The sequence below is a fragment of the Amphiprion ocellaris genome, chromosome 3 (genome assembly GCF_022539595.1).
Source record: "Amphiprion ocellaris isolate individual 3 ecotype Okinawa chromosome 3, ASM2253959v1, whole genome shotgun sequence".
NCBI lineage: Eukaryota > Metazoa > Chordata > Actinopteri > Pomacentridae > Amphiprion > Amphiprion ocellaris.
The window spans coordinates 28,463,971-28,482,690 of NC_072768.1; the positions used below are offsets into that span (position 1 = coordinate 28,463,971).

Below are 18,720 nucleotides of genomic sequence, written 5' to 3' on the forward strand. Positions count from 1 at the left end.
GGAATCACCTAAATGTTGGCGTTGCAATAAAGCGGAGGGAAATCTAGCACATGGTTTATGGTTTTGTGATAGAATTCAAGAATTCTGGATAGGTATACACAAAACCTTAAGCAAAATTAGTAATATTTCAATCCCATTTGATCCAAGATTATTTATTTTGGGAGACGATTCCATATTGCATGAACATAATATATGCATTAAGAGTTGGATCCAAACTAGTGCCATGATTGGTAGACAAATCATTCTTAAAAATTGGAAAAAGGAGGGACCACCATTCCTTCATGAATGGGTGATGGAAATGGCAAAGGTGGCAGCTTTTGAAAGAATGTCTTACAAACAGATAGGATGAGTCTCCTTCACAAAAAAATGGAGCAAATATTTTGAATATTTAGAAAACACAGTGTGATCACTTTGTAGGGATGATATGTGAAATTTGTTTTCTGGTTAAATTGTATGCACCCTTGACAAAAATGTTAAAATCCTCTCTATTGTGATAAGGTTGGTGCTAAAATTAACCTTTTTTTTGTGTGTGTGTGTGTGTGTGTCTAAATATGGGACAATGCATAGGGGCTTTGGACTCTTTTGGAGTCATTGGACTTTTTTCAGGCCTGGACACATGCCTTGGACTAATGAATATTGCCACTAGACAAGGACTTGTTTACAGACAATGGTGGGATGGCTGGAGGATGGATGGGCGGGTGGGGGGAGGATGGGAGGAGGCAGGGGTGTCACTGATGGTGATTATATTTTGTATAACAATTTAAAAGAATATAATTATCAAAAAAAAACAAATACGAAATTACAAAGTACTGTAAAACAGTCAAATGTTCTGTCTGCAATTCATATCTTTGTTGCTGTAAGCGTTAAGCAACCAAAAAAGAAGTTATTTTATTCATTATACATTTTTTAAATTAATCGGCCAATTTATCTGTTATCAGAATTCTTTTTCTGCCAAATATTAGAATCGGCATCGGCCTCAAAAAAATCCAAATCAGTCGGGCCCTACTAAACAGCACACTGGCCCTCTCGGTGGGAAATTTGAATCCCAAAAAACCCCAAGACGGAACAGTCGACCGACATAGAGTAATATACACACTCTGCAGGATGAAATTTTCATTTCACCAAAGCACTTCCTGCTTAAAGTACCACATTAAAGCAAAGCATGTGTTCGTCGGGGATTCTAACATGAACCTATATGAACATGAATATATACACACACACACACACACACACACACACACACACACACACACACACACACACACATATACATATACACACATTAAACCATTCAATGGTTTTTCTCCTTTGCTTTGGCTTTCACTTCACAGGTGTGTCGTGTCAAGGTTAATTTGTGGAATTTCTTGCCTTCTTAATGGGGCTGGAACCATCAGTTGTGTTGTGCAGAAGGCAGGTTGGTACACAATTGACAGCCAAATCTGACAACCGTTAGAATCCACATTATGGCAAAAACCAATCAGCTAAGTAAAGAGAAACGACAGTATTAATCAATTAATTCATTCAGAAAACCTTTACTGATTTTGTTTATACTGTCAGTCCAACCCGTCCAAGGCAGAGATTTTATTTGAGACTACAGGCTCACTGACTTGCTTTGATTAAAGATTACTATGAGAGGATTGTTGGGGATTTCTAGGAACCTGTGAGCAAGCTGTGGAGGGTCAAAATCTATAATTGAGACACTGAAACAGCTTTAACACTGTCAGAAATAATCTGTTTATAATCCCATCGTCGTCGTATGTGATTCTCTTTTGTCTCCGTCTTTGAGGTCTCGGCAGCCTCTATCAGTATGTATGCATGCATACACCAGGGACAGACAGCCATTATTGTACTCTAGGGGCATCTTTTAGCAGTGCTAGATGCTCAACAGACAGGGCTACTAGGTAAGACTGATCAAAAGTGCAGAGTGCTTATTTGTGGCTTGTCAAGACCACTGAACGTATCTACTTGCTTCATGTGAGTCTGTAATCATTTAACATTCAGATAAAACAGACCGCAATGAGTGAAGGAACATCTGTTTAAGTTCAACCCCCATGCAAAGTTTTCTAAAGGCTTCCCTATTGATGACCAGTATATTGTAAGGATGGAATATCTTCTGATGGTGGCATTATATAATGCAGAACATTCTCTGGTCAAGGAACACTAAACGTGAAAGTAATTTCTGTTGAACATAGTTGACTTCTAGCAGACTTTTCGAGTCCTCCTCCTCTCTACCAGCAGTACCTGTGGAGCTGTCAGAGCCTTCATATCTGGAGCAAGAGGACGAGGTCATAGGAGAGAACCAATCAGAAAAACAGTGAACACCGTCAAGCTTTCATTTTGAGACAAGGCTCAAGTTTCAGCCACATTTCTGTGACGTGCATTTCACATACACCAGACAGAGGGTTCTCATACGAAGGTATGTTAGCAATGCAGCAAGCAAAGCTAGATTCCATTAGCACTTGTACAACAATTTGTAATGCTGAAGGGGGTAGACTGACAAAACATCTTCTAACTTCATGTCATTACATCATCTGTTTAATGATCATGTTTGTCTGATTAGACCCACATGTTTTAACATGATATCAAACGAGACAGCATGCTAACACACCATTACTTTTAGCAAATATTTCCACCCCTTTGCTGGTCTTTACATTAAGAGACCTCTGGAGCAGACTAGGGATAACTGTTTAGGGATTTTCCAGGGATGGCAGAACACAATTATTATTTAAGATCAATAACTGATGTTTGGAACAGATTCACATTTGCAGTAAATGAAAATCCAGGTATCAAAATTCAGAATAACACAAACTTAAACACAAAATCTTGCTAAAACGCTTTTGTTTTATTATTGTGTTTTATACATATTTCATTAAAAAAAACTTTATAGGTTTTATCCTTTAATATGGAAGGGCAGGATGTGTAATCAGACAGTCCTGTGGCATTCTGGATCTGACTATCAATGGTTTGGGTGTGTACACTTCCTGTGATTCAAAACTTATGGTTACTCAGACATGGCAGTACTACTCAAAAGACAGGCGCACTACCCAAACCCACAGTTTGTTGGACTGTTATCAAAAAATGAGAGATAAAAAGCAATCTAAACGTGATGCCACATATTTACAAAAAAATTGCCAAGTCTCATAAGGCAGCTATTTAGTTGGCGAAGAGTAAGAACAAACAAAACAATACTTCCTTGCATTCAAGAGGGTCCTCACCCTGCTTTCAGTGCTCAGGCCCTAATGAAGGCAGTTTTGCTGCTGGAGACAAATACCTAACCTGCTGCAATCCTGTCTGAGTGTGTGCATTAGGACATGAAGAAGTAGCACTGACACACAAACATTATTAATAAGAGAAAAACCCCTAATGCACAGTGAACACGTATACCCTTACTGTATCCACTTAAAGAGTGTGTTTCCTGACAAGGCAGACAGAAGAGAGACAGAACCCACAGGAAACTGCCAGATTAAAGCCTGAAGGTACAGACACTGCTATGCCCCCTCAATACACACACACACACACACACACACACACACACACACACACACACACACACACACACACACACACACACACTCACTCTCTCGCTGCTTATGCTTGTTACAAGAATATTGTCGGCTTTCTCCTCACTTGTGGCTGCATCTCACAATGGGTGGGCAAAAAGTTATAAAATTTCCAATAATAATTTCAGTGTTTTCCTCTACAATCTATTCCAAAATCTTAGCCGCTGCTCCTTCAAATTTCTATTTTTCTTTTTTTTTCTTTGTTTGCATTGTCGCAAATACACCATCGTTGCATATCTCCACCTACACAGCAGAGTCCTGCACTGTGTCGGGTACTCGCGAGTACTAAAGTAAACTATAGATAGCTATCTTGCTCACTATCTTCTCTTTGATACTTTGGGTTAATAAGACGTTAATTACAGACGGATTCTGTCATGATCCCCTCAATCTCCACCAGACAGTTGTTCAGAGAGAAAAGAAAAAAAGCTCTGCTGGCTAATGGTGAACAAAAAATACAAATAAAAATTAAGTTTTAAAAAATTTGTTTTGCAGATAACCATCTGAATGAATCTGGACTCTGCTGCTTGATTGATGATGTTGCAGAGAAAAACAACCTTTATAACTTGCAAACTTCATCAATATACCTAAACATTTGTTTATTACTCCGCCAAGGAACGGCGGAGTTATGTGACGATCGGCGTACGCTTGTCTGTGTATCTGTCTGTCTGTCCATGTGCAACATTACTCAAAAACGGACCAACAGATTTGAATGAAATTTTCAGGGAAGGTCAGAATTGACACAAGGACCACCTCATTACATTTTCACAGTGATGCGGCTTATAACCTGGATTCACGGCTTTTTTTAAAGAATTTCCCATTGCGAGATATATCTGCCGGCACGGCGTCGCTGTAACTATGACGTGAACACTGTGTCAGTTACCCGCTGACGATCACATGATTGCAATCCTACCACAAAATGACCATGATTTATTTATAGTTGGAAGTCATACAAGGAACAAATGATTAAACTGTGGGGTGTTTCTGAGTCCCATCAATTCCTGCCGCCTGCTACATATTTAGGTCATGCAATGTAGCAAACTCCAGCCAGACAATGGTGAAGCTCCTGATGTTTCACAAAGCCTTTATTTACGCTCAGCCATCAGCTTTATTTTGAACACAAATTCACCTTTCTGTCCTTCACTCCTTTCTTCAGGAAACACCGTAAGAGCTTGTCACCGTTGCAGGTAGGTGCTTATAAGTTTATACACATCCTTTGCTGGACAGCAACAGCGTGGAACCGTTTTCTTTCATCGTCACATGAATTTTCGGACTTTTCGGCAGCGCCTTGTCAAGAAACCACTTCCTGTGCCACTGGAATGGTTACAAAATAACAGCCCGTAGCATTAAAAATACGCCTTCAAAATAAAAGCCTGGAGGGAACGGTTATTTTAACACTAGCAAAACAAAGGTTTGCCAAAACTGATGAACTGATCAACAGAACTTTGTAACAATAATTTACATGCAATTTGGTATGAATACATAATGTGCACATGCGTAGCACATGCCTGTGCTCAGCACAAGGTCATTTTTTATTACCGTATTTTCCGCACCATAAGGCGCATCGGATTGTAAGGCGCAGTCTCAATTACGGGGTCTATTTCTGTACATAAGCAATACATAAGGTGCACCGTATTATTCAGCGCATGCTAAAACAAGGTAACGGAAGCAAAACAGTGAGTTTAGTTGAACTTTATTCTACTACGTATTTAAAAATACACTCAAATTATTTTTTGATCAATATTTTGTCACAAATCCATCGAAGTCCTCATCTTCTGTATCTAAATTGAACAGCTGGGCAATTTCGCCATCAAACATGCCGGGTTCCCTCTCGTCATTGTCGGAGTCAGTCTCGTTGCCGGGTGGCTGTTCAGCAATGATGCCGGCTTTCGTGAAAGCTCGGACGACAGTCAAAGCAGATACCTTAGCCCAGGCATCCACAATCCATTCACATATGGTGGCGTAACTCGCCCGGCGCTGCCTCCAAGTCTTAGTAAAGGTGTGTTCGCCGTCTCTCATCCATTGCTTCCACGACGCTCGTAACTTCACTTTGAACGCCCTGTTTACACCAATGTCCAGCAGTTGGAGTTCTTTTGTTAATCCTCCCGGAATGATGGCAAGCTCCGAATTCATTTGCTTCAGTTGGTTTTTCACAGTAGTGGTGATATGGGCGCAGATTTTGGAACTCAGTGCACACATAAGGCGTACCGGGTTAAAAGGCGCACTGTCGATTTATGAGAAAATTAAAGGCTTTTAAGTGCGCTTTATAGTGCGGAAAATACGGTAAAGATTTCATCCATCGGAAATGATACATCAACTGAGCAGCCTTGGCGGAGTACTGCACTCTCTGAGTGCTTTTCTTGTTACTATATACGGGGCTGTGCCCTCTTCATGCTTCAATGGAGCCATAGTATCATTATGTACTGAACCCGAAAATCAAGTCGAAATATTTGTGCAGAATGTGCCTTTAGTAGAGGTCATCATGTTGCGAGCACCTCTCTGCCACTCTAGATTGTGTTAAATCTGTTGTGAGCATATTACAGTGACTGTACCAGTTATAGTGCATGTTTTTTGAGTGTGTGTTATGTGTTGATTTTTCTCTGTCTGTTAGGTTGGTGTTGCAATGGAGAAAACAGGACCAGTCTGTTGCAATGCCAGGGATGCTTTTTGATCCCTCTCCATTTTGTTGTAAATCCTGGAAAATTACTACTGAGAAACATGTTCCTAAATGTTAATTGGTGATTCTAAAATGTCTGTAGATGGGAAGGTGAGTGTGCTTGGATGTATGTCTGTGTGGCCATGTGATAGACTGTGATAGTACCCTGCCTTCACCCTAAGTCAACTGGGATAGACTCCAGCCCCCTATGACCCTACAGAGGAAAAGGCGGTGTATAGAAAATGGATGTATGTTCTTAAATTTCCATCAGAGACAGAAATAGCAGAGGAAGAAAGGGGAGGGTGAAAAAATGTATCGACCAGATGTGAGTAAACTACCTTGCCCATTTAAATGTCAAAACATTCCTCTTAATATTTTTAGTACACATTTTTTCTTATGAACAATCACAAATACTTAAGAAAATACAAGCCAAAGTAGAAAGTCAACGCAACAAAAGTGAACACAAGTGATTGCTGAGACAAGTTGGAAAACCTGTGATCACTGAAACAACATCGAGTGCACCTGTAATTAGCAATTTTCCCCAGTGTATGGACATAATAGTAAAATGACTTTCTCATCTCTGGACAAACGGCTCTATCATATTTAAAAAATAACTGCCACAGGAAGTGAAAAATCCAATCGTGAGATTTTACAAAGATTAGAAAGGATATGAGAAGGTTGGTGAGGAACTAAAAATTACACAAGACATTCATAGTACCACTGATCAGAGTCTAAAATGGTCTTTTGTTCTTAGACTTTGACCTTGTGGTAAACTACTGTCCATCCGCCTTTGTGTCTGACTGCCCAATATCTTTCATTAATGTATCATGTTACTGTGATCTGCAGCTGTCATAAGCTTGTGTATGAGTGTGTGCTGTAGAGTGACCCCACTCTGTAGTTCCCACCATCTGGAGCCTAAGGGGCTGCCATATGGCTGAATGCAGTGCAGGTCTTTAACAGACTTGTGTACAATGAAGATAGACTGATCATATTATGAAACAAAGAGGAGATGTCATGCTGTAAGAGAGTCTAACTCTAAAGGCTATACTAATTCATTGCGATTATGTGTAACAGTCATTTCACTGTATTTCTCAACCAAACCAACCTTTCCTCAACCATTTGTCACAGCTCTCCTCTATACAAAATCCCCAGCTTCATAAAACTTCACAATACCATGGCTGTCATGATGAATTTATTCTTAAAATGTATTTACGTTATTAAGTAATTTTATGTGTCAATTGTTTGAATATGTCACCTTCATTGATGGGCACTGCATTAATGAGCATCAAATATTGTTTTCATATATGTTGAAAAAGTCAGCAATTCACATAGGATACACCTATTTTCTCTCATGGCTGTGTGCATTGAGGGCTGTTGCCAAGGCAGTGCTCTAAATGCTGAATAAATAACTATAAAACACTGATGTGTGTCAGTCTCTTATTTTTTGAACTTAACTCCAGTCATGGTAATAGTCAGATGATGAGACTTATTCTTTTACTGCACAGCAGTTTTTGTTACTGTTAACCCGGTGCGCCTTATGTGTGCACTGAGTTCCAAAATCTGCGCCCATATCACCACTACTGTGAAAAACCAAGTGAAGCAAATGAATTCGGAGCTTGCCATCATTCCGGGAGGATTAACAAAAGAACTCCAACCGCTGGACATTGGTGTAAACAGGGCGTTCAAAGTGAAGTTGCAAGCGTCGTGGAAGCAATGGATGAGAGACGGCAAACACACCTTTACTAAGACTGGGAGGCAGCGCCACCATATGTGAATGGATTGTGGATGCCTGGGCTAAGGTATCTGCTTTGACTGTCATCCGAGCTTTCGCGAAAGCCGGCATCATTGCTGAACAGCCACCCGGCAACGAGACTGACTCCGACAATGACGAGAGGGAACCCGGCATGTTTGATGGCGAAATTGCCCAGCTGTTCAATTCAGATACAGAAGATGAGGACTTCGATGGATTTGTGACAAAATATTGATCAAAAAATAATGTGTATTTTTAAATATGTAGTAGAATAAAGTTCAACCAAACTCACTGTTTTGCTTCCGTTACCTTGTTTTAGCATGCGCCGAATAATATGGTGCACCTTATGTATGGCTTATGTACAGAAATAGACCCCGTAATTGAGACTGCGCCTTACAATCCGGTGCGCCTTATGGTGCGGAAAATACGGTAGGTTTACACCCTGCAGGGGTACAATCCTGGAGAGTTTGCACTGCTTTATTATTATTATTGAGGATTCAAACAATCAGGAAATTGGCCTTAACTCCTTGACCATTTATCCTGTCATCTCACATCTTGATAAATATGTTCAGGCCATGTCTGGAAATAGGTCTACGAGAGAATTTTAAGTCACAAGCGTGTTCACCAAAACCTGACACAGAATTTCACCAATTTTAGTAGATCTACAGCATTGCTGGACTGAGCTACACATTTATACTATGATGTACAAGATTAATCAAGTACTTTCTGGAGTCTTTGTAAAGGCTTATCCTCTTGGATTGTTGTTTAGATTGTGAAATTTGGCGTTTTATTTTATGAGTGCAGTTGGTACTACTAAAAAAACATTCAGTCGAAAGATTAACAACATAGTGAGTGTCTTCTAAAGGAAGACAAATCTGAAAGTTTATGTTTACTGAAAAAAAAATTGGATTTCATTGCATGTGACAGACATTTTTGTCAAATCCAATTAAATAGATTCATTGGTTGCACAGTGTGCCAGAGATTTAGCAGATGTGTGTCTGTGTGCGTTTGTGTGAAGCACTATTTTTTTCCCATATTTTGTTTTCTCGCAGATTACAGTCTGTTACTTTACAGACAGGCTATCATCTGCTCTGCAAGTTGGTGCAGCTGATTCCTCTGAAACCTCTCTGTTTCCTTGGGTGCTATGAGCTCTCCTGATTTGTTTAATTTGACTACTTTGCCCTTCACCTTGACTCACAGGTGTTTCTATCATTTCTGAATGATTCGTGAGATATTAGTGGTAGAAATGTATTCATCACAAAATCAGGATCCACCTCCTAAATTGTGGTGGGTCTCCAATGAGGTGTTGCTGTGATGATTGTATACATGAGTACATGACATCTTTATCCGTGATGGTACTGTCTTTGCCTCAACTTCATCATACTGAGAAATGCAGCAGGATATTCTTAACCTAAACGATCCTGTTTACTATATTTTTGGTGCAGTTCCCTGCTCAAGGTGGGTTGTTTTTGTTTCCTTATGGTGTGCCCATTATATATTATTGTTAATGTGAACTAACCCAGAAGTTATGAGACGTGCCCCACATTTCCTTTTGAATCTGGTACAATAGAGTATGCCGCCTACAGTTCTTAGCTCTTCAGGACTGTCATCCTTTCCTACAAAAGAACCACCGTGTCAGAGTTCTCATTGTTCTATTTCTTCTTTACTATTATTGTTTGTTTTTTATTCTCTTCCCTTCTTGACAACCTTGCTGGATCAGGCATTTTCTCACAATATTATAGTCAAGAGCTATTGGTGGGTTCATATTGTTTTTACACACGTGGACAAAATTGTTGGTACCCCTTGGTTAATGAAAGAAAAACCCACAATGGTGACAGAAATAATTTGAATCTGACAGAAGTAATAATAAATAAAAATTCTATGAAAATTTACCAATGAAAATCAGACATTGCTTTTGAACCGAGGTTCAACAATTATTTTTAAAAATAAATTCAAGAAACAGGCCTGGACAAAAATGATGGTACTCCTAGAAAAGGCTGAAAATAATGTGACCATAGGGACATGTTCAATCAAGGTGTGTCCTCTAATTAGCATCACAGGTGTCTACAAACTTGTAATCAGTCGGTCGGCCTATTTATAGGGTTACAGTAGTCACTGTGCTGTTTGGTGACATGGTGTGTACCACACTAAACATGGACCAGAGGAAGCAAAGCAGAGAGTTCAGTCTCAGGAGATTAGAAAGAAAATTATAGACAAGCATGTTAAAGGTAAAGGCTATAAGACCATCTCCAACAGCTTGATGTTCCTGTGACTACAGTTGCACATATTATTCCGAAATTTAAGATCCATGGGACTGTAGCCAACCTCCCTGGATGTGGCCACAGGAGGAAAATGATGACAAATGGAAGAGACGGATAATACGAATGGTAACAAAAGAGCCCAGAACAAAGTCTGAAGACATTAAAGATGAACTCCAAGGTCAAAGTACATCAGTGTCAGATCACACCATCCGTCGTTGTTTGAGCCAAAGTGGACTTCATGGGAGACGACCAAGGAGGACACCATTATTGAAAACAAATCATAAAAAAGCCAGACTGGAATATGCCAAACTGCATGTTGACAAGCCACAAAGCTTCTGGGAGAATGTCCTATGGACAGATGAGACAAAACTGGAACTTTTTGGCAAGGCACATCAGCTCTATGTTCACAGACGCAAAAATGAAGCATATCAAGAAAAGAACACTGTCCCTGCTGTGAAACATGGAGGAGACTCTGTTATGTTCTGGGGCTGCTTTGCTGCATCTGGCACAGGGTGTCTTGAATCTGTGCAGGGTACAATGAAATCTCATGGCTATCAAGGTACTCTAGAGAGAAATGTGCTGCCCAGTGTCAGAAAGCTTGGTCTCAGTTGCAGGTCATGGGTCTTGCCACAGGATAATGACCCAAAACACACACAGCTAATAACAGCCAGGAATGGCTAAGAGGATAATATTGGACTATTCTGAAGTGGCCTTCTATGAGCCCTGATCTAAATCCTATTGAACATCTGTGGAAGGAGCTGAAACATGCCGTCTGGAGAAGGCACTCTTCAAACCTGAGACAACTGGAGCAGTCTGCTCATGAGGAGTGGACCAAAATACCTGCTGAGAGGTGCAGAAGTCTCATTGACTGTTACAGAAATTGTTTGATCGCAGTGATTGTTGCTCAAAAGTTTGTGCAACTAAATATTAAGTTAAGGATACCATCATTTTTGTTCAGATCTATTTCATGAGTTTATTTTTTAAAATAATTCTGTTAAACAATGGTTCAAAAGCAATGTGTGATTTTCACTGGTTAATTATCATAGAATTTTTATTCATTATTACTTTCTTCAGATTCAAATTATTTCTGTGACCATTGTGGGTTTTTCTTTCTTTAACCGAGGGGTACCGACAATTTTGTCCATGTGTGTATATGTTAGCTCACTTGCACTCTCTGTATTCATGAACAGTACTCTTGCTTAGTTTTCCCCGAGACCAGTGAGTAGCTATTCCTGCAGCTCATCATAGGGAAGATAAGCATAGGGTTTCTTGTCGGGCCATTTTTTTTTCTTCTTCCTTTGTCTGTTTACTGTTTGTTTTATGCCTCTCTTTGATTTTCATATCAAAGAGCAGCGTACAATCTGCTTTTTCTCCAATGCATATTTATCACACCAACCTATTGGCCCATCTCAGTTTTTAATGTTGATGAGAAGGTAATTGCTAAAGGTCTTGTATGCAGAATTGAGAATATCTTGCTCTTTATTATCTCCAGCGATCAAAAAGGGTTTATTAAAAACTGACATTCTTTTACCAATATACGAAGACTGCTAAGCATTATCCATTCCCCTACTCTTGTTTTTAAATTTTTAGAAAAGATCTTCATCAGATTCTTTACTCTCAAGCAATTAGAAATTTATATCCTGGATTAATTTACTGTATGCCTCTCGACAGGCCTGTGTTCACACCAACAACCAGAAGTCACAGTTTTTCCCCCTCTCACGCCAAAGGTGTTCTTCGTTTTTGTTATTGAGCCTTTATCAATTGCTCTCAAAGCTAACAATCTTTTCTCGGGTATTAAAAGAAGCGGATCCAAGCATAAAGTTTCCTAATACACAGATGACTTGCTTCTATATGTCTCTGACCCCATGAGCTCTTTTCCACCTATTTTAGCCACTCTTGATGCCTTCAAAACTTTTTCTGGATACAAATTAAACATACAATACTCCAGTCCAATATCCCTTTCAAATTACCCAGCTCAAGATTTAAATATTTGTGAATCACAAATCCCCAATTACCAGTTCAATCCATTCTCTATATAAGGAAAATTTTTACAGCTCTGACTACCAGAGTGAAAACAGATCTGCAGAGATGGAACAGCTCTACATAGGATCAAGACAAGCTGGTAAGCTGAACTGAACATCGCTTTATCAGTTCAATGGTAGTAAGATGCAATGAGTGCAATAAATACATTTTCTTCTTGTGCAACTCTTAGCCTCATTCAATTCAAAGTACTTCATCAGCATAAGGTCCATCTCAGCAAAGTCAGATTATCAAACATTTATCCGAACCTGTCTGATATTTGTGACAGATGCTCTTGGGCACCAGCAGACTTGACTCATATGTTCTCGTCATGCCCAAGTCTCAGGGAATATTGGAGATAAAAAATAAAAAATTGAATTTGCTGTCCGCGGCTCAACTGAAAACTTTTACAAACACTGGCAGCCTCTCATCTCCCATTTCGGAACATTGCAGTTCACACTAGGGGTTAGAGTCCCAGAAATATGACCGATAGATGTGAACAGGTTCAGGGTAACTTGCTGGGTGACTGTGTGGATTGTAATAGCGGTAGTGGTAGTGGCCTAGAGGTATGCTTGTTTTTCCTTCCAATCTCCCATTTTTTTTAAAAAGCATATATATTATTTCACATTATTTATTTTATGTATTTTCATGTTTCCATGGGTAGGGAGGGAATGGTTGTAGGGAGGGGAAGGGAGCAGCAATTGTTGTTCGGAGAAAAAAAGAAAACACATGAATCTGTAACAATATAACCTGTGCATTATACTGTACTATGTTGAATTTTGCAGATTGATGAATAAAATTTGGTTAAAAAAATTGATTTTTCCAATACACCAATATGTTCTGAATTATTTGATCGAGACCAGTCAGTACAGTGTTGAGGTATACCACAGCATTTAGGAAAGAGTTATGATCTTCAGTACATTTTGCCATTTTTATATTGTTAAAGACAGACAGTTATGCTATAGTTAAGCTATACGCACTAAAACAAAGCATGAGCCATCACTCTGTGGCTACTTTATACTCACATAATCAACATTTCAGTAGTGTTCATTATGACTTGTAATAACTTTTAAAGCTATGTTTGTTTGATTTTTTTTTATATTTGCACATCTTTTCTGGTTGTTACTTTCTAACATGGATTTCTTCTAGCACAGGATGAGACTGTTACTCAAACTATCACTGTAATACTTATGCAGAACTGTTATCATGGCTATGCCTGCAGCACTAATGCAGATGGGTGTAATTCAGATATTAGACACTAGCTTCCTCTATGTAATCCTTTCTGACCTTTCTGCATTGTGCATGTCAACAAAACACACAAATACACTCAGAGAGCTTATCGAGTGTTAGCACTGAGTGGAGCTGATATGATTGATGAAGCCTTTTAGAGAAAGATAATCCCACTCAGCAGCTAATGGCGTACAACACCAGATGGGCTGCTATCACGCTCTCTGTCTCTGTCACACACAAATGCATACACAAAAACAGACATGTGCACATGCAGACACAACCCGGAGTAAAGATCCTACTGAATGAAGGAAAGACAAGTGCACACAAGAAAAGAACGGAATACCTAATGTTTACATAGCAAAATTAATTCCGCAGAGGCAAGCGGTGCACTGAGCTTAGTTATGTGCAGTAGTCAGGAAGGTCTTACATCCTCACAGAACTACATATGCACAGTGCCGTGAAAAATATTCACCTCCTGAGAGATATCTTCTATTTTGTGACAAGGAAATGTTTCAGATCATCAGACAAATAATATAAATTTTAATAAAAGGCAAATATAACCCAAGTAAATTTTTCCGTTCTGTAAATTTCCTGTTTAGTTTGGTTCTGTAGTTTGCCTTTGTTGAATGGACTTTGGTTTTGAATAAAATTAAGCCTTTTGAATACTCCTTCCTTTCTGCCTGTTCTGTGTCTGCACCAAGGTTGTCTGGCCCCCGTGACAAAAAGTAATTGTCCCCTTAGCTACTACTCTACCAAATGACCAAACTTTTTGGAAGACATGGGTCCCGTTACATCTGACATAAAGCTCTAATACTGCATTCTACAAGAACATGACACCAACAGCGAAACGTGGTGGTCGTGTGATGGTTTGGGGATGCAGCACTTTCACAGAACATGGATGACTTGTCATCATTGATGGAGCCATGAATTCTGTTTTCTATTAGAAAATCCTCCTGCAGAATATCATCATACCATCAGTTCATGACCTAAAGCTCAACACTAATGTGTTATGCAGCAAGACAACAACCCAAAGCACACAAGCTAGTCCACCTCTGAGTGGCTCAAAAAAAAGAAAATTAAAGATTTTGAATGGCCGAGTCAAAGTCTGGACTTCAATCCTATTGAGATGCTGTGGCAAGACCTTTAGAAGGGCAGTTTATGCTCGAGACCTATCTAATGTGGCTGAATTACAACTATTCTGCAGAGAAGAGTGGGTCAAAATTCTGTCATGGTGATGTAAAAAAGTGATCACAAGCTATCGTTTAACTGCAGTTGTTGCTGCCAAGGGACCAACCAGTTATTAGGTGTAGGGCCACTTACATTCAATAAATCTTCAACCAACTATAATTTAAAAACATAATTTTGCATATTGTGGGTGATCTCTGTCTAATATGCAATAAATATAAATATTAGTTTGATAATATGGAACGTGTCAGAAAATTTAAATAATAAAAGATATCTGGAAATATTTCTTCACAGCACTGTATTTCACACTATCTATAGTTTTAATACAGTAAACAGTATAACAAAAGCACTACGGTGTTGCAAATACTACAATGAAGAACCTCATAAATTAATATTTTTAAAAAAAACTAAGCCATCACAACTTGCATCTTTCATCACAAATGTATTTTTATTCACCCAACATGCAAGAGTAAAAATACAAGTGAACTTAAATAGCTAAGAAGTAAAAGAATGTACAAAAAAAGATTTTTCTAGAAAAGGCAGAAGTAGTGGACAATGCAGTTTATTTCTGTGACAGTCGCTCCAGCACCAACACCATGCATCCCATCAGTCCAACCAAGGTGTTTGAATTTCCATCCTCTGACCTCTCCAGATACTACAGCAGATCCACAGTAGCACTCCGCTTAGTTTTTCCTGTATAAAAGCACCCAAAAAGGTATTAGTTGTTAGTAATTTTTTTCTATATTCACGAACACAGTTAACTTAAAGTAAATGTTGTATTTTGTGATTTTAGGATTAGCCAAAAGATAACATATTGATCATGTTCATGTCTGCATAGTCTAAACAGGTTTTACTTGATTTGGTCTGCTGAGAGGAGGAGCTGCAGGATGGGACCAGCAAGCTGCAGAGTAGCGGTCCTGGTAACTGGATCTCATCATCCAAGGCCGATAACTAAATAAAATGAACAAGAAATGTGGTTGATAGCATCTGTAGTTTAAAACCATTTTCTCCATTAATTGATTAATTATTAATTTATCCATACAATGTTAGAAAGTGTTACAAAAAATACCTGTAATAATTTCCAATAGTGCTAAATGACTTGTTTTATTTGAGCAACAACTAAAAATCACAAAAGAAATCTGTGTATATGAAATGAATACATTGAATTTCCACATCTGCAAAGCTGGAAAATCACAGAACAATCAGCATTTTCCCTTGGAATTATAAAAATAGCTGACCATTACCAGTACTCTTTACTTCATTGTATTAATTTGATCATTTGAATCAGTTTTAGACTTGCATTAATGATAATGTTAGCAAACAGTTTATTGATTCTTCAAGGGAAATTTCAATGGTTAAAATATAGTTCAGTAATTTGATTAATGAGCTAATGTGTAACAACGTGGGAGGTTTTGAATTCAGGTCTTGTAATGAAATACCGCTGCTTCTTTTCTCAGGTTTTGTAAGATGTTTCATAGCTTGTTAGCTTACCAGCGGCTAACTGGCTAGAAAACAATCGTCACCGCCAACCTCTGATCACTGATCCTGTGTCTGGACCACGTTAACTGGTGTAGCATTCATAACATTGATGTTCGACTACTGTAGCTGGTGTATTCATAGTAGGCTAACAGCAGGGTGTTTGAGAAATAAAACTTACCAGGATCAGGATCGGTGGTCTGTACGACGGACTGCATCAACTCCAGCATGGCTATGGTGTTCAGGACCCCGGTTGGAAATCACGGAATGTAGCCGGTCAAAATGGGGGCTCTTTTTGGCTGACAACTGCTGCATCCCAGCTCCCTTTTCTGGTCCATGTAGTCATTTTTGAGCATTTTAAGTTTGTTGAGGAGTTAGTCGAGGCTCCGCTCGTACCGGCTGCAGCCATATCCCGCTGGATCGTTTCCAAAACTGGCGTGGTCCAAGAGGCTCCCCTCTAACTTCGACTGAATTTCATATGAAGAACACAGTGCTAGGAAGTGCTGCTTGGATTTACTACTACTACTACTCGCTCGGCTGTTTAAAAATGGTGGTTCTATGTTTTCACCGTTGATCGTCACCGTAACCCTACCCCCAGCCTGTGATGTACTCGGTTCTCAACTCTGGCCCAGCAAAGAGTTGGTGCCTGAAAAGCACCAGTTTTTAAAGCCTGGAGCCGGTGCTCAGCTGATGGAAACACAAAGAACCGGTGCTAAGTCAGGCACTGGCTCCGAACTAGGACTGGAACCAGCTTGGTCGAAAAGGGGCCTCTTAGTCTTCATTTGGTTTTATTTGGTTCTTTGATTTAGCAGCATCCACCAGTCCTGTTTTCTTATCACTGTTCTTTTGTGTAATTTTGTCACGAAGCAATAAACTGCTTTACCCTAACCCATGACATTTGGTTCTTTTGGTTGCACCCAGCTGACTGTAGCGGCAGGACCGTAACACTATGAAAATAACTGAACTGTGGAAGTCTCAATCCATGTTGAACATTTCCGTCAAATCCTCAGCATTGGCACTGATAACTTCTTTTGTTCATAATGGGCCTTCTTGCATATAAACAAAACAGTATATGGACATGTTAACAAGTAAAAAATTAAATGCCATTTTCACTGAATGGTCTTTCAAGGTCTTGTCTCCCTTGCTCTCTTCCTTTCCTTCCATCTCCCAGACCACGACGTTAATCTAACAGCTGTCTGTGATTCTCAACCATAGCAGCATGCTAAGCAGGAAATTTACATCATGAGTTGTGCAAGATACAGGGACATAATAAAAACTGGGAGACAACAGTGCTGCAGTGTAGTAAAAAACAGTCACCTAGCCACTGGTGGAAGAACTGACCATGGAGAAAGATGACAAAATTGATGGAAGGTTGAACAGAGATGAAATAGAAGACATGACAAGAAGCATCTGTCTGTGCAACAGACATCTATAAAACAAATTCAAGGTTAGATGTTTATCGTTCTTGAATGATGCAGTAGTCATCATCAACCCCAAACTTGGTTCTGGTATGACTGCACTATTAGATATATTTCCCACTGTATTTTCTAGGATGGAGTCGAAGGTGCAATAATGTGGCCCCCTCAGACCATGCAAAAAGCAGTCCTTCTAACATTTGCATATTACTGTATTTATTAAAGGAAGCTTTGACATACAGCAAGTTGTTAATCTATGTTTATCCATTTTTTATGATTAGGGATAAATAATGAAGTATATAGTTCTGAATGACTGAACGACTGGTTTCCTGCTATCACTAGGGATGTGTATCGAGTCCTGCTATTAAACAAGTCCCTAGGTGAAATTTTCAAATACCTGTTAAATACGCTCCGACGTTCTTGGTTCTGCTAATGGTACAAGTGAGTGAGTGTGTGTGTGTGTGTGTGTGTGTGTGTGTGTGTGTGTGTGGTGTGTGTGTGTGTGTGTGTGTGTGTGTGTGTGTGTGTGTGTGTAGCAAGTATATAATTTGATTCTCGTTACTAACATTAAATGTTTGTTGTTGTTTGATTGCTCCTAAACACAACAAAAATCATGTCATTGGTGTAATGTTTTCTTTTTAGGAATACATGAATGTCCATGGGATTGTATGCCTTTTATTTGATGTGAATGTGCTCATTGCATAAATTAGCACAAACTTATATGGACATTGTGGTTAGATAAGAAAACCTAAACTGTACAGCCACATTCTACTTCAGTTTATCTTATGCTTTCTTCGTCTTTTGCAGATACCTTAGAACATTTTTCCTCCATCAAATGAGGAGAAATTAAAGAGGAAATTACAATGTTGATTTACTTATATCTTGTGTGTGGATGTTGATACTCTCCAACTTTTTAATCTCAATTGTCCCTGTCTTTTTGTTCTTACCTTTTTTGGTTATAATAATGCGGAGCAGTGGATTAGCTGATGACACAGCTTTGTGGAAGTTGTCATCATTGTTGATTGGAAGGAGGTCTCCATGGACGTCTGCATATCCCAGCAGCACATCGACACCTGGGATGCGATGAATGGTTTGGAGGAGGCGGTAGAACTCTTGGAATCCACCTGGGCCATTTCTCTTGAGTGCAAAGCGACGGTATTCTGCCTCAAAC

At 39.2% G+C, this 18,720-nt stretch overlaps 1 protein-coding gene across 1 annotated transcript in view; it reads right to left on the reverse strand.

Annotated features, from left to right (window-relative positions):
• The window catches only part of pard6a (par-6 family cell polarity regulator alpha), a 63,206-nt gene that overhangs the window by 31,574 nt on the left and 12,912 nt on the right, over positions 1-18,720 (reverse strand). The window contains exon 2 of the mRNA XM_055007377.1: positions 18,497-18,719. Coding sequence (XP_054863352.1) covers positions 18,497-18,719 — 223 coding nt within the window. The remainder of the gene's footprint in view (positions 1-18,496; position 18,720) is intronic.